General features: G+C 58.8%; 1 protein-coding gene across 3 annotated transcripts in view; it reads left to right on the top strand.

Annotated features, from left to right (window-relative positions):
* The first annotated feature begins 7,142 nt into the window (after positions 1–7,142).
* Positions 7,143–15,085, top strand: part of ALX4 (ALX homeobox 4) — a 41,591-nt gene continuing 33,648 nt past the window's right edge. The window contains exons 1-2 of one of the 3 annotated variants that reach the window (XM_054827395.1): positions 7,514–7,539; positions 8,174–8,286. Coding sequence is in view for 1 of the 3 variants with exons in the window: in XM_054827393.1 (XP_054683368.1) it covers positions 7,143–7,539 (397 nt within the window). In the remaining 2 variants the exon portion in view is untranslated. Of the gene's footprint in view, positions 7,540–8,173; positions 8,287–12,609; positions 12,721–15,085 lie in introns of those variants that run through there. The other 2 variants (XM_054827393.1, XM_054827394.1) reach the window with 2 other exon arrangements.

Here is a 15,085-nt window from a genome sequence, read left to right as displayed (position 1 = left end):
TGTACCCCTCCCCGAACGAACCTGCTGAAGAAAGGGGGGGAGGGAGGGTTCCCCGGCGACACTGCCCTGAAAACGGGCGCTCCGAGCCGCGGGAATGGGAGCAAAGCCGCTGCCGTGGCCCCGGGGCACGCGTGGGAGCGCAGCGCGGGCGCTCCCCGCCCGGGCCAGGAGCTCCGAGGCACGCTGCAGCCATTGCCCTGAGCTCTTTAACCACGGTGGGTCAGTAGATTTTGGCGCAAATCACACGGAAAATAAGTTTGTGCATGGTGCACTGACCGCCCAACCTGTTGCTGTGATATCTGTAATTGGGACGTGATTATAATCAGGAAAAAAAATCATAACGGTTATTGTTCTTAGCAACGGATCGGGAGTTGCTTTATTTGAGGAGATCTGTTCTTGTTTGGTTTAGGGATGGTTTTGGGGAGCTGTTAGAGCTGCTTGGAGAAAGGTGGATTTTTTACGAACGACCCGGGGTGGAAATATCTGTCAGAGCGTAAGGCGAGGAGAGGAACAAACGAAATTCAACTGTCGGGCTGTAACGGGGACGGGGCTGAGCCGGCCTCTCCAACGCGGCGACCCGAGGGCTCGGAGGCGCCGAGCCGGGCACCGCAGAGCGCGGAAACGGGCGCGGATCTGCCACCGCCTCTCCGAGGCCTGGGGTCGCCTTGCCCGGAGTGCCTCATATTTGTAATTAAAAAAATCCACGTTTCCCTGGGAGCGGTTCGCATCCGCTCTCGGCAGCAGGCACCAGCTGCTCTTCAACGAGGGATGCTGGAGGTGGGTCGCCGGGTTGGGGCACAGGCGTCCCCGGGGCCCGGGCGGCGGAGCCGGCTCTCAGCACCAAGCGTGTCGGGCTGGGGGCGAGCTCCCCTTCGCTCGGCCTCCCCGCCTGCCCCAGCGTGTGTAGTCCCCCCCGCTCCGCGATCCTCACCCCCACCCCCCACCCCACCCCCGCCGCCGCGGGCTGTCCCGGCTCTGCCCTGCTCGTAAAGGTCAGGGGGAGCCGCTCTCGCCGCGCTGACAGGTGCACCAACTGCCACTGGATGCCTTCTGCTCGGACCCCCCTCCTCCTCGACCTCTTTGTTTCGTGCGCAGGGCAAAGAGGACATTCCCAGGCCGGCGCACCCCACGGGGAAATGCCTCCCCCGCGGCGCATCGCGGCCCCGGCCCCGAAAGGTGACTGGCGCAGGGGGCTGCCCTTGTCCTGTCCCCGGGACCAGAGCACGGCGCTGGGCGCTTGGGGCAGTGGGTCGTCCCGGTCCCGTAGCACGGCCTCCCGGACAGCCGAGATGGTACCCAGAGCGCGGCGCCGCATCCTTCGGGCTCCGCTGCCCCGCCGAGCCGCCCGGCCTGCCGCCTCCCGCAGCTACCCCGGGCTCTGCCGTGCACCCTCCCGGGGAGACTCTGGCAGGAACCGCGGGGCAACCCCGGCCGCTAGCCCGCCTTGCCGCCCGGAGAGCCTGCGAGCCGCTCTGCCTTCCTTGCGCCGGGGCTTCCGATTCAAGCGAAAAATAGCCCCTGACTTCAGAGAGAGGTCTGGCAAGGTCACACGCAAACGGAAAGTATCGAGAAAATTAATAGCAAGTGGATTTTTCCCCGCAGGAGGGAATTTACAGATCGCCACTGAAAATTTCAGTGGTAGGATGGCATATTAAATACACACACACAGAGCCCCCTAGACGGTGTTCGGGGTACTTGGAAGCGGGACGAAGTGCGCGGCAGGGCTTCAACCCAGCCCGGCGCGACCTCCTAAGCCCATGCCAGGGACCGAGGGAGGCCGCCGGCCTGAGCCTCCCCTCCCGGCTCAGCCCGGGCCGAGGCACCCGCTCCGGCTGGGTGCGCTCCGCCGCGCCCGGCGGGACCCGAAGCGGGACGCGGAGCAGGGCGCGAGGAGCGCCAGGGCCGCCCCTGCTCCGCCTTCCCATTGGCTCTCACGGAGTGGCGTCATCGGGGGCCCCGGGAGCGCGATGCCAAAGCAGTGATTTTCCATGTTTTTCTGGGGACGGGACCGAGAGGGTCGGGCAGCTGCGGGGATCCCGGGCTCGCCTGCCGCCTGAGGCGCCAGCGCAGGGCACAACCCCCGGGCACCGGCCCGGCCGCGCCTCGCCGGAGCGGGCACAGCCACCCTTCTCCGGCCGCGAGGGACTCGGGTCTTGAGTGCAGAAGCGGGTGAATAAATGCCCTCCGCCGCCTGCAGCTTGAGGCGACCGCGGCACTTCCTGGAAAATAAAACAAAATTAAAACAAAATTAATCCCCTCCAAAAACCCCCACAAAACAAAAAAAACCCCAACAACAACAAAAACAGAAAAAAAGGGGGGGGGGCAAAGCTTGGCTAGAAAGCCTGAACGAAGTCCCTGCGGCCCGGAGCGGTCCACCGAGCCCGACCGCCGTCGGGAGGCGGGGGCTGCCCCGGGGCCGTGCGAGCGGAGCAGGCCGTGGCAGCTCTAGCCCCCTCCAGCCGCCGCCCCCTGTGCCCCACTTTCCCGGGGAAGGAGAGGAGCGGGTCAGCTCCATCTCTCTGTAAGCTCCTTCGTGACACGAAGAACGTGCTTTAATAACAATCGACATCGCATATATACGTTTATCCCCGAGGAAAGGCGCCGAGGGCAGGAGAGCAAAGCCCCCGCCCCGGCGCAGCTCGGGCCCCAGCCCAATGCCCGGCGGGCGGCAGGAGCCAGAGCGCAGGGCGGCAGGTACAAGCGGGACTGTCGCTCGGCAAGCTCCGCTCCCGAAATAAAGATGTAAGTTTCGTCCCGCTGGGAAGAAAAAAGAAAAAGAAAACAAAACCCAAAAGGTTTGGGAGATTAGCACGAATACTTTTTTCCCCCTCTCTCTCCCCCAGCAGTCGCCTTCAGATCTCGGTCCGCTACAAAAGGAGCCTGGCAGCTCTGAAGTGACCACACAAACCAACCCAATGGGGAAACAAACGGGAGGCAATTTCCATGAGCAGGGCTCTGCCAAAGAGCCGGGAGGGAACGGTGTGAAAGATCCCCCTCTCTCTCCATCCCCTTCCCAGTGAAATGAGCCCACTCCCTGAACCGAGATATTTACTCTCCCATGCCCGGATGGAGCGGGGAGGACCTGGGGTGCTGAACCGGGCACCCCGGAGCCGTGCCGTGCCTCGCCCCAGCCGACCCGCCGCCGCGCCGGCTGCAGCCGCCGGCACCAGCCCCGGGCCGGCCCCGAGCGGCCCTAGTCCCGGGACGACGGTGGAGGCTTAGGGAGGACACGGCGGGTTTCTCCCGGCTATGGCTGGGAAAGAGGAGAAGCGCATTCCTGCCTCCTCCCCTCGGCCCCCTGCGAGAGCCGGGCTCGTCCCCGCCGCCCTCCCAGCTGCCCGCTCCCCGCAGCCCCGCGCTGCCGAGCCCGGTGTGCAGGGGCCGGCGGGCACCTCTGCCTTTTCCCTGGACGTGACACAAGCGTAAGTGTCTAAACGGCACGGGAATAAAGATTTTTTTTTTCTTGCAGAGATCGAGAGGTAGGATCTGACCGCTATCGCCTGCCCCTCTCACCGGGTTCTCACCCGGGAGCGATGCCCGCTCCTGCCCCGGTGGAAAGGAACCGGCTTCTCGAAAACAAGCCAGGCAGGGCTGCCCTGCGCTGCTCCCTTCTCCCGGGGGTGTCTCCCAGAGAGGACACCTGGATCGCCCGAAGCGGGAGACCCGGGCGATTCCCCCAGCAGTGACTCCCCGGTGGGAGCTGCCGTCCTTAAACGCGGGACCAGTAGGCTCTCACCTGGGGTCCCCAGCCCGCAGCCCTGTGTGGGAAGGGACCCTCGGGACTGACCCCTTCCAAAACCAACAGCGACTGTACCTGAAAATGGTCTCGATATAAAGTACATATACATACAGAATTGGCAACCGGTTGCTGCGGAGCGCAGACCGCTCGGCCGCTCTTTCGCCCTTCCCTTTTGGAGTCATTTGGTGCAGAGACAGGGCAGGTTTGGGGTCATTCGGAGGAAAAATGGTGAGATCGGGTTTCAAGTGGTGCGTGTCCCTTTCTGCCCCTGCTCTGCCGATCCTCGCTCCTGCAGGCGGGGATGCTCCCCTCTCCCCGGAGCCCTCAGCACTCCCGGTGGATGTGCGGCGGGACCGGGAGGGCAGAGCCCCACCGCCGGACGGACACGGCCGCCCCGGCAGCGCCGCGACGCGCAGCCCCATCGCCTCGTTTAACGGGGAGGGCGGCTGCAGACTCCCGGTTTGCTTTTATGTTCACAAGGCTCCTCTCCGACCTAACGGGGGCTGGGGGAATCCCCCGTCAGGTTTACTGAGAGGACTTCACGCAAAACCCAACCCAGCCAAACGAAAACTGTCAGGAAAAGCGATTCCCCGGTTATTGCCCCCACCCCCTGCCAGATCGCCAGGTATTTGCGAGCACCCTTTCCCTCGGTAACGATTCCCGAATTAACCTCCTGCTTCCAGGGACACAAATTGGCCATTAGAGAGAGGGTTTTATTGCGGTCCTTTTCGCGGGGCTGCGGATTAGTCCTGATTGGGAACTAATAGACTTTTCGTTACAGTTTAATGCAAGCAGGGGCTGGCGGAGCGCCCCGACAGAGGCAGACCCCGGGCAGCCCTCCTTCGGCTCGGCCAAGCCGGAGTAACTCTGCGAGCCCCTGCACCGCAGCGCTTCTAGAAAAAAAAACAAACAAACAAAAAAAAAACCAAAAACCCCACAAACCACCAAACAAACAAACAAAAAAAAACCAAAACCAAAAACCCAAAATAAAACAAAAAATCATCCCCTGCCCGATCCCGGAGTCTCTCCCTTCAGTTTTTGTTCTGGCTGTTATTTAGCTCTGCCGAACAGAAATCCCGAGGCCGAGTATAACGCCGCAGCATCGAGGACTACCCTCACATCATTTCTTTCAGGCTGTTTCTTCGTTCGTCAGAATAATTGCTCGGGATGCAACTGGCTGGAAAACCCGTATTTAACGTGCTCACACCCTCAAATATTCACCGCCGTGAGCGCGGCGGAGAGTCCGCTGCGGCGGAGCCGGGGATGCGGGCGCCGGGGCGCTACCGGTAGGGGTGCGGGTACCGGTAGCGCCCCGGCTCCCCTGGCCGCCCGAAGTGGTTTTTAGAAAGGCTCTCCTGCATTGAGTTGGTTTGCTTTTTTTATTAAGTCGTGGAGGGGGGGGCTGCGGTGGGGTGGGGGAGCTTGGAAGGGGAGACAGAAACGACGAGGACAGAATTAAGCAAGGTAATAAAGAGAATAAGGAAGGCAAATCCGCTGAAAGCTTTCTTGGACCAGAAAGCTGAGCGAGCCCAGCGCTGCTCTGAGGGAGACTCGCAAAAATGGTTTGGAATCTAGTAAATTAATCCGTCTCTGGCTGTTTTTAACGACGACCTCGCTAGAAATCCCTTCTGCATCTGGGGGGCGGGGGGGGGGGCTGTTCTTGTCAGATCTGAGCTAATGAAAACTGGTCTTGCTCCTGGAGAAAGGCCCTGAGGGTAGGCGGCGGACACAGCCCCCCCCCCCGAACCGTCGCTCCAGGGGCCGCACCCCCGCCCTGCCGCCCCGCGCTCCCCCAAGCCGCATCCCGCTCTCCCCCGCGCACCCAGATACACACACACAGATGAAAGCCACGAGTCTCCCCCTCTCTGCACGGGGGGGGGAGGGGGAGGAAACCGAGGGGAGAAGGGAGGACGCATGAGCCGGGCCCCGGGGGGAGCCCGTTGGGAGCCCAGAGCCGCCGCCGATGCCCCGGCTCCCAACCCGCAGCCGGCTGCGCCACGGCCCGCGCTCCCGAAGTAGTTAAGGGTCTTCTTTTCTTCCCTTTCCTTTCTTTTTTTCTTTCCTTTCTTTCTTTCTTTTTTCTCTTTCGCTTTTTTTTTTTTTACTGAAGAACTGTGGATGTAGTTTGCGTAATATCTTTATTACTGAAAACTTCAAGGTAAGCGAGCAATAGAAACCAGATGTGGGGATGGGAGGAAGGCAGGGTAGGAGTAAGTGTAAGGGGTAGCAGGAGTTAACTGGGGGAGGAGGGGAATCAGGTTGAATGGCGGGAGGGGGGCACGACGGAAGGTGAGTATTGATTTATTTTTAAGCCCTTTTTGGGTTGCAATCGACCCCTCAAACCAAAAAGGGGTCCTGCCAGCCTCTGTCCCTTTGCAAGTTCACCTCTGGCAGTCCCAGAAGCCGGGGCCAATTTTGTGTGCTTGGCGACCCTGTTAAGATCCCTCCCTGTTGCCCTCCCGCTTTTGACCCAGTTGTTTCACACCTGGAGAGAGCACGTTTTTAGAGGTAAATAAATAATGACGGTCATAAACGTGCGGCGGGACGCCGCGGAGAGCTTGCCTGCCGATGTGCTGGGCGACCGCGGCACCGCCCTGCCAAGGGACGCAAAGGGCTGACGGCAGCGCTGCGAGAGCTGCCGACCCTGAAGGGGTTAATGGGGGGGGAGGCCTAAAGACATATAGCTGCGGGGGAAATCCGTATTGCCTTTAATACAGAGGAGGGGGCACGGAGGCGGGGGTCCCCGCAGGTGGGGGCAGTGAGCAGCGGAGAGGGCCGAAGCGAACCGAGCGTGTCAGGACCATTAAATCGTCCCCGGTGCTTCCGCCTGCGTGGATCTCACATCTATCCCTTCGTGGTGTTCATGTCATCTGTCTGATTTTTTACTTTTTTAATCATAAAAACTTTTGAAGTTGTTTGGGTTTTTTTTTAACGCAAAAGATATGACCTCCATCCCCCCCTGCTTCCACACACCCCCATACACATACACACACACCCCTTCCTCGGCCCCCTCCCCTCCACTGTCATCATCTACATATTAATTGGGGGAGAGGTCTCTTTTTTTTTCTTTTCTTTTTTTTTTTCTTTTTCCTATGTGTGGGGGGGAAGTGCGGAGAAGAGCCTCTTTAGAGTGTAGATAGTTTGGAGGGAGAGACGGAGGACAAGTGTGTGAGTGTGTGTGTGTGTGTGAAAGCGAGAGAGGGAGGGAAAGAAAAAGACCCCTTTTACTGTGCGAGATCTTAAGGGGGTTTGGAGATCTGGTCAGCTTTCAAGAACATCTGAATCCTCTTAGAGCTCCCTGGCCCAGCTGTGATTGTGTGTGTATGAGAGAGGGAGAGAGAAAGAGAGGTTCCTGGTGCCCCTCCAAGCGCATTAAGGACACTCGGGCCTTTTAATTTTAGGAATGAATGCTGATACTTGTGTTTCTTATTGTGATCCGGCTGCCATGGATTCCTACTACAACGCAGCCTCCCAGGGCACAGAAGGCTCCTCGCCTTTTAGGGCATTTCAAGCAAGTGACAAGTTCAGCCCTACTTTCCTGGCCAGCAAAGGACAAGGCTTTGGTGACAGCAGCACTAAGTGCCGGAGCCGCTACAGCCAGCAGGAATGTCAGTCCCTGGATGGCAGCGTACAGGCTCCCGGCTCCGCCGGGGCTCCGGCCTCCTTTAACAAATACCCTCCGCAGCAGCAGCCGCCGCACCTCTACATGCAGCGAGGCCCCTGCAAAACCCCCCCGGAGAGCAACCTCAAGCTGCAAGAGAGCAGCGGCCACAACGGAGCTCTGCAGGTCTCCTGTTACGGTGAGTCCTTGGCGTGCGGCGAGGGGAAGCACCGGGAGCGAAACCGGAGAGATCCCGGGGCTGGAAAGGGCCTCCCGGGTGCGGGGGGGGTGGGGGGGGGTGGGTGGCGAGTGGGGGTGGCTGGCCGGCAGGACAAGTCCTCCTGGGGTCAAGGAGACCTTGCCCGGCTCCGGCGCGCCGAGCAGCCCTGCCGGCCGCGGCGGCGGAGCGCAGCGCACCCGCGGGCAGCCCCATCCCGCCGCCGCGGTGCGGGGCTGGGGACCGCTGCGCCCCCCGAGTATCTTTATTCCCAGCCGGGTCTGGAGCCCGCGGTACCCGCGGGAAGCGGCGCTTCCGCCCCGTCCCGCTTTGCGGTGATTTTAATCGTAATTTCTGAGCGGGGCAGATGCGCTCCTGGAAAGCGTTAGCAATGCAGGGAAATCCGCAGTAAACGGAGAGAGAAACAGAAAGAGAAAGAAGGAGCGGACCGCCGGGCTGCGCAGAATATTCTCTATGGGACCGTCTTCCAGAGGGAGAATTTCTGGGAAATTTCACCGAAATCTTAATTTTACGCTGTAACGGTCTCTCCTTTTTTCCTGTCTCTCACTTTCTCCCCTAATTGTCACTCCCTTAATTGATTTTTGCCCGGCTGTAGATAACCCACTCGCATCCTCTCCGCGGGTCATTAGCGGCAATTAAGACACTCCCTTGCACTGGCTCCCGGCAGGACAGCCTGGAACGGGGTCGCTTCTCATGTCGTCTTCGAGCGTGGGTTTAAAAGGCTTCTTCGGGAGGCTTCCGCTGTATCGAGGCGATTAGGCAAAAGAAAAAAACAAACAACCCGTCCCCCAAAAAACCCCAAACCAAACAACCACCCTTCCAAAAAAGAAAAAAAGCAACTCAAAACAACAAAAAAGTCAACAATCAAACAAATACGCACTCCTACACCCTCCCCCAATAATTTTCAGAGGAAGAGAAAGTGGAAATGAAATCTCTTCCTCTCCCTCCCGATAATCTCTGTGCGGGCAGAGAGGCTGACCCGGCCTGGATTCAGCGCGTCGCCGCTGACGGGGGCGGCCGTGTCCCCATCCTCGATGAGCCGGTCCACCGTGACCCCGCCGGGCAGGGACACCGACAGGGCTGTGCCGGGGTCTCCGGGGAGCCCCTAAGACGGGCGGTGACTGCGGAGTGGGGGCGCTGGGAAGCCGGGAGAGGCCCGGGTCAGGCCGGCAATCCCACCTCTACGCCCTCGCCGTCATTTTGGGTACTTTTTTTGCCCACTTTCCCTTTCCTCCATCTCTAGACTTAAAGGCGGAGGCGCCTTCCCCCTGCCCGTCTCGTAAACCCCGGCGTGCCGGGCTGTGTCCAGGCGTCGTCCATCACCCCCTGCATGCAGCCAAGGTGTCCCCGCATCCAGGTCCACAGACCCGGTTCCCTCACACACAGGTGACTCCCTTCCCGAGGAAAGGGCATTAACTCCTTGCCAGGCAGCCGTGCCCGGGAGCCGCAGGCAGAGCCTGGAGTACCCTGCGCTCGGCCCTGCTGCCCGCTCTCCGCCGGGCCGGACAAGGGTCAATCCCGTCCCCCTCACCTCGGGCCGCGCTCTGCTCCTGCCTCGGCCCGCACGGCTCCGGCCCGCACCCGGGTGGCGCACCCCCCCCTCCCACGGGTATTTCCCCGCCGGGCCGCGGAGTGGCAGGAGGGCTCTGACTGGGGGGCTGCTTTCGCGCTTGTTCCGGCCAGGGCTTAGGCTGGGGTTTTCTCCCTTTCCTCTGCTCCCTCTCTTCCCCTGCCCCTTACCCGTGGGCGGAGAACCCCACGCCGGCGCCAAGGCACGGTCCGCATCCGCGGAGGCCTTCTGGGGCCAGGCCGGGGCGCACGGGGAAGGGCACGGTGGGGCCGAGGAGCCCCGCGGCCGGGAGGGACCTGCTCTCCGCTCCTGCCAGGTGCCTTCCTGGGCCGCGGCGGCGGTGCTTTCCCGGCCACCCTGCTATCCTCTCCCTGCTAACCGGCTCTCTTGTTGTAGGTTGCAAAGCCCAGGCTGCCGGCTTAGCCTGTGATGACACATTACAACCCCCGGTAGAGCCACACGAGTTTATCTCCCTCCCTAACACCACCGGGGTCCCCCTGATTTATTTTAAAGCGGGGCTCCAGGCTTGACTTCAGTGGGAGCCCCGCGTCGGTGGCGGCGGGTGGCCCGGCCCAGACCCGTGCTCGTTGCGAGCCCCGTGTGATGTGGCTACGGACGATGGGCTGTAATAAGAGACACATGGATCCGCGAGGGTAATTAATAGCAATAATAATAATAATAATAATAATAGTTAATGATTGAAGAGAGAGACTCGCTAAAAATAGCCAGATCGGGGGTTCGCGGAGCGACTGCAGCACCCGTAGGCGCCTTCTCCCAAATGGCTAAACCCACCGCGCCCGGCTAAAGGGACCGAGTCCGAGTAAACACCCTCGGCGTGGGTGAGAGCGGGGGAAAAAAGAGCCATCCTATTTTTCCACAGCGAGCATAAGCGCGGCCCGCTAACCCGCAGGCGGGATGCAAGGCGGGTGGGGAGAATTACGGGAGGGTTTTGCTAGGGAAGCCGGGGAGCAGGCGGCTGCCCCACTGCCTCCCGCCGAGCCCCCGCGGCCGCTCCGGTGCTGGTACTGCCGTGCGCGTTGTGCAGACGGGGAAACAGCGTGGCGGGGACTGCTGGTTCCCCTCCTTCCCGGTTGCCCGGAGCTGAGGAGGATGCTGTGGTGGTGGGACGTCGTGCCCGTAAGTCCCTCAATTTAAAAAGAAAGCCACCCCCTACCCACCCACCCCCGAAAAAAACCCACCCAAACCAACAACAAAACCAACAACCCCAAAACCGAGGCTGACACAACGGCAGGCTCTTCTCTCAGGCGGCCGGCTTCCCCCCGCGCCCAGAGCCGTGTCCGGAGCTACTGCGGGCCCATCGCCCGGGCCTGTCTTCGCACTGCCCGGGGGACGCCGCTCCGCGCACAGCAGCCCCGCAGCCGGCCCTCGCCTCCGCCTTTTCCCTTCTCGCTTGTAGAGCCGCCGGGCGAGGCCAGCGTGGAGTGGCCGGGCAGTGCGGCGGGGCCCGGGCCGGCGGGAGGCACGGCGGGCACGGCAGGCACTCCACGAGCCGGCGGGAGAGGGGGGGTGTGTGTGTGTGTCCCCTTTTTTTTTGTTTGTTTAATTTTATTTTAATTATTTGATAAACAAGTCGTTTCGAGTTATAAAAAGCCCGTGCCTGCCATCTATTGCTCTCGGCTTCTATTTCTAGATCTAAGCCCTTCCATTGCACTGTATGGATAAATATAGGCCAGGGAGAGCTGCGGCCGTAAATACACGGAGGACACGAGCGGCAGTCGCTGAAGTGCTTCCAGCCCGGCTGCTGGCATGGCCGGTGGCACCGGGCGGCCCTGGCTCCCGGCCGGGCTCCCCGCGGCCCCCGCGGAGAGGCGACTGCCAGCCGGGCTCTGGAGGGGGCTCCCGGAGGGGCTCCCCGCCTCCCTCGCCGCTCGCTCCCCTGCCTGCGCGCTGCCGACGGTCCGGCGGCCTCGCACGGCTTCCCCCGCCGTACATAGGGGTACGGGTTATCCCGCAGACCGGCACCGGCAATTAAAGTCGAAATCTTAAATAAAACCCCTCAGAACAGGTTATATATCTTGGCTTAGGAGGGGGAAAAGCTTTGGAGTGATTTATGTGCTGTAGTAATCTGACTTGCTATTTCTACTGCGTGGAGCTGAAGTTATATGTCTTGAAACATATGTATGCATATACCCATATACACACACAAATATATACGTATATTGCTGTCTAGAAATACGGGCTGAAAAAAAAAAATCCTGTGGGGAGTGAAGGCGAATGTGATGGCGATGTTTGCTCAAAGGAAACAGGAGAAAGGAAACGGGCTTTCTCTAACAGAGGAAATTCTTTAAGTGCCGGGTTATGCAAATAGCGACCATTTCTTTTATTTAGCGAGCAAATAAAAAGTGCAGCCTAAAGTGCGTTATTAATAGAAGTGCAGAAAGCAACTGCCGTAGGAATCAGCGGCTCGCTGGGTGCTTTTTTAAATTGACACTTTTAATGCATTTCTCCTCCTCCTCCTCCCCCGACTGTAATGTAAACTGCAGGCACGGCAGGAACGAGCTCGCTGGCGGTCCCCCCTCCGCCTCCTGTGAGAGACCGCTCGCTGCCAGGCGCTCGGGGCTCCCCGCGGCGCCGCGCAGAGCCCCCGCCGATGTTCAAGGGCTTTGCGGGGCTCGCCGTGCGCCGGGGAGGACTGGCGGCATCTGCACTCTTCCCCCGGCTCCAGCTCGGGGCGAGAAGGGGCCGTGTACTCTCCCCGGGACTCTTGCAGGGCTGCTCCACATCGGGCGATGCCGTGCCTCCCCTCCGGGGTCTGGGACTGTTACGGCCCCCCACCAGGCCTCCGCCCGCCCAGCTGCGTATCTCCGCGGGAACCGCTCCGCCACCGGCCCGGGGGGCGGCCGCTGCTCCTCGCCCGGCCGCGGGGTGCAGAGGGCTTTGGGGGGCTGTGGGTCATGGGGTGCGGCGGCCGCCCCGGTCCTATCCCCCCTTCCCTCTCCCCGCAGCTTTGATCTCGGCTCTCGGCTCCTGCCCGGGCCCTTCCCGCGGATAAAAGCGCCGGCGGGGAGGCAGGCGGGGTGTGCGCGGGCTCCCCCCGCACCTTGGCGGAGAGAGGTGCGGGGGGGCCAGGGGTGGGGAGATGCTGCTGCCCTGATCCCCGCGGGGAGCAACAGGAGAGTATAAAGGGGAGAAGTATGCGGAGGGAGGCGCGAGTAGGGAACCGGGGGAAGGGGGGACGGGACGGAACGGGACCGGACCTTGGCGGGCATCGGGCAGAAGAATCAGGCAAGCGGAGCCAGCGAGAGCGGGGAGGCGAGCTGGAGGGGAGCGGGGCGGCAGGGCCGGCCCCTTCCCGGGTGCTGCAGGGCCGGCTGCCCGGCGAGGCTCGGCGGCCGGCTGCCGGCGTGCTGCTGACGCCGCCCTGGCAATCGCCCTCTCTTTTCCACAATAGGGCCACCAGATCTGCCATTCAAGGGCTCCGGCACCCTCCCAGGGAGGGGAGGGAGCTCTCGCCAGGAGTTTGGCTAAGCCTCTGTTTGAACAGACACTCGGAGGTGCGGGATCTCTTCCGCGGAAACCTGCGGGATTTCCTCAGGGAGCAGGACGCGAAGGTAGGGCTCACGCTCCTTACCCCGGCTGCGCAGGAAGATTTATTCGCGGCTCTTTCCAAAGATGTTTTGCGCTTCTCTTGACTTGGACGGTAGATCTGGCTGGAAGCTTTTATAGGATTCCTGACCCGAGCTGTTTATAACACTCATGTGTCAAAGGACCGGGAGCCTCCCTCCCCCTGTATTCCTGCCGCTCCCTCCTTGCAGGAAGATTTCTTTTCACACTAGAGCTGTTTATTTTCGACTTGTCCGCTGCTGATTGGGATTAACTCCGTTTTAGCCTTTCACTTCTGCAGCGCACGCTTGTAACCCCAGCAGGACGTTACCAGCAACAAGAAGGGTGCGGAAAGAGAAAGAGTCTTAAAACTTTTACTAGTCTTAATTGTTTTGAAAGCAACACGGTGCGAAGCAGACGAGAAAAATACTGATGGGGAGAGAGATTTGGAGATGCTTACTGAGTGCGTCTTTTCCTAAGGGTTTGGTGTAGGAGTCCTATTAACAATATATGCTGATGCCAGATAGTGCAAATGAGCTGTGTGTGTGTTATCTGGAGCTGCAGGCTGTTTATTTTGTGCTGCCTTTTGAGTGTACATTCAGTGTGGTTGCATGACTAACTGGCTGGAGTGATTCACTGGCTGCTTTATGGGTGACTGCTCAAAACAAGTTGTGAATCAAAAGAGATTTCTTTGGCTGTGGTTTCTAACCTCCCAAGTTAAATGCACTCGGGGTTTAAGGGGAGCTAATGTGCAGACTTCAGTCCCTCAGATCTTGAAGATTTATTCCTTTTCCAAGCCCTTCGTTCAAAGCCACGATGAGTTTCCTTTTGTAAGAGGGAGGTGGTGTCTGGGAGGCTCGTAGCCAAGGTCTGCTGCTAAAGGACATCTCCAGCCGCAGCCCTGTCCATTCAATCACCCTAGTTCCCGGCTTTTTAGCCAGTTTCGCTCCCTGGAGTCCTTCAGTCTTGTAAGTCTTGTTCAGGGCATTTGGGTAGCTGTAGCGATTTCCCCAGGTAAAAAGCGTGATGCATCCTGTAGCAGTAAGGGACTTCTCTTCCCATTTTGCAGCCGGAAAAACTGAGACTCGGAACCTGCGAGTGGCTTGTGCAAGGTCAAACTGTCGCCGCTCACTGGCGTCGGTGTGACCTTCCCAGGGCCGTGGCTCGGGCAGGAGGAGGATCTCCGCGGGCTGGAGAAGGAGCCCACTGCCGCAGTCAGAAAACTCACAGAGCAGAGGTCTTGTATTAGATTTTGGAGGGGACTGAACTTAGGTTTCCCGATGGCCAGGTCTTTATTCAGTGCAAGAAACTGTAGCAACAGGTCTCTCAGTACATAAAGTAGGCTCAACCTGCCAATCCACACAAATGGTCTCATCTTTAAAACATTGGGCAACCTATATTGGCCAAAACAAGATGTGGGTTGGTCACTGCTTTTCAGAAAATGCTGAGAAATCTCTGCCCCAGAAGTCACGTGTTTCTGAGGTATTCCTCCTACACATTTGAAAAAAAAAAAAAAAACCAAAACCACTCCATCTCAATTGTTAATCAGCTTGGAAAGCATATGTCTAGTATCTTCATGTAGATACATTTTCAAAAGGAAAAGAGAAAGAAGTCTAGATTAGGAGAAGCCTGAGCAGTAACACAGCTAATATAAGACCCCTGTGACTTGAGAATCACTGACTAAGAGATGGATGGGAACATTTCATATGAATTAAACGTTAGAGTAATTTACCATAGTTACATGTCTGTCAGCTGCCTCAACTTGTAAATGAAAGTTCATAAGTAAAGCAGGAAAGCTGCTTACATATATTAAATAAATGGCCTCCACTTTATTTTCTGTGTAAGTTCAGATGAATCAATACTATTATACATATTGGTGATTCTGCTTGGTCATGTCTTCATTCATACTTGCACACCGTCTTCGTATTTTGACTGTTACATAAATAGGCATGATGTGAAAGATCAATTGTGATCACCGTGATACTTCTAGGGCCATTTTTTGATCAAAGAGAGACGGGTCAATGAGGAATAGGGGAGAAGGATGGAAGGAGGAAGGAATAGAAATGAATGGGAAGAGGCAAGGGAAGAACAGGAGCTATCTTGGAGGGATGATGAGCAGTGACAGACTGACTACTATTATGGAGAGTGGTCTGCAACTGATTTTATGGACTATATAAGTATGAATTTACCAGCATCAAATTCTTTATCTCTCTGTTGAGAATAGCTGTGATTCAATATTTAGTAGCTACTACCTTCAGGTCCCAGCAGGATTTAGCCATGACAAGCTGGTACGTTATGAGCTATGCTCTGTCCTTATCTGCACTGATCGAAGACCATTGCATTGCCTAACTCAGCAGTTAAATGCCAATTTAA

This window comes from Grus americana, chromosome 5, assembly GCF_028858705.1.
Source record: "Grus americana isolate bGruAme1 chromosome 5, bGruAme1.mat, whole genome shotgun sequence".
NCBI classification, from domain to species: domain Eukaryota; kingdom Metazoa; phylum Chordata; class Aves; order Gruiformes; family Gruidae; genus Grus; species Grus americana.
Note: the sequence above shows the minus strand (reverse complement) of the source record. Positions and strands in the feature narration are given on the sequence as shown.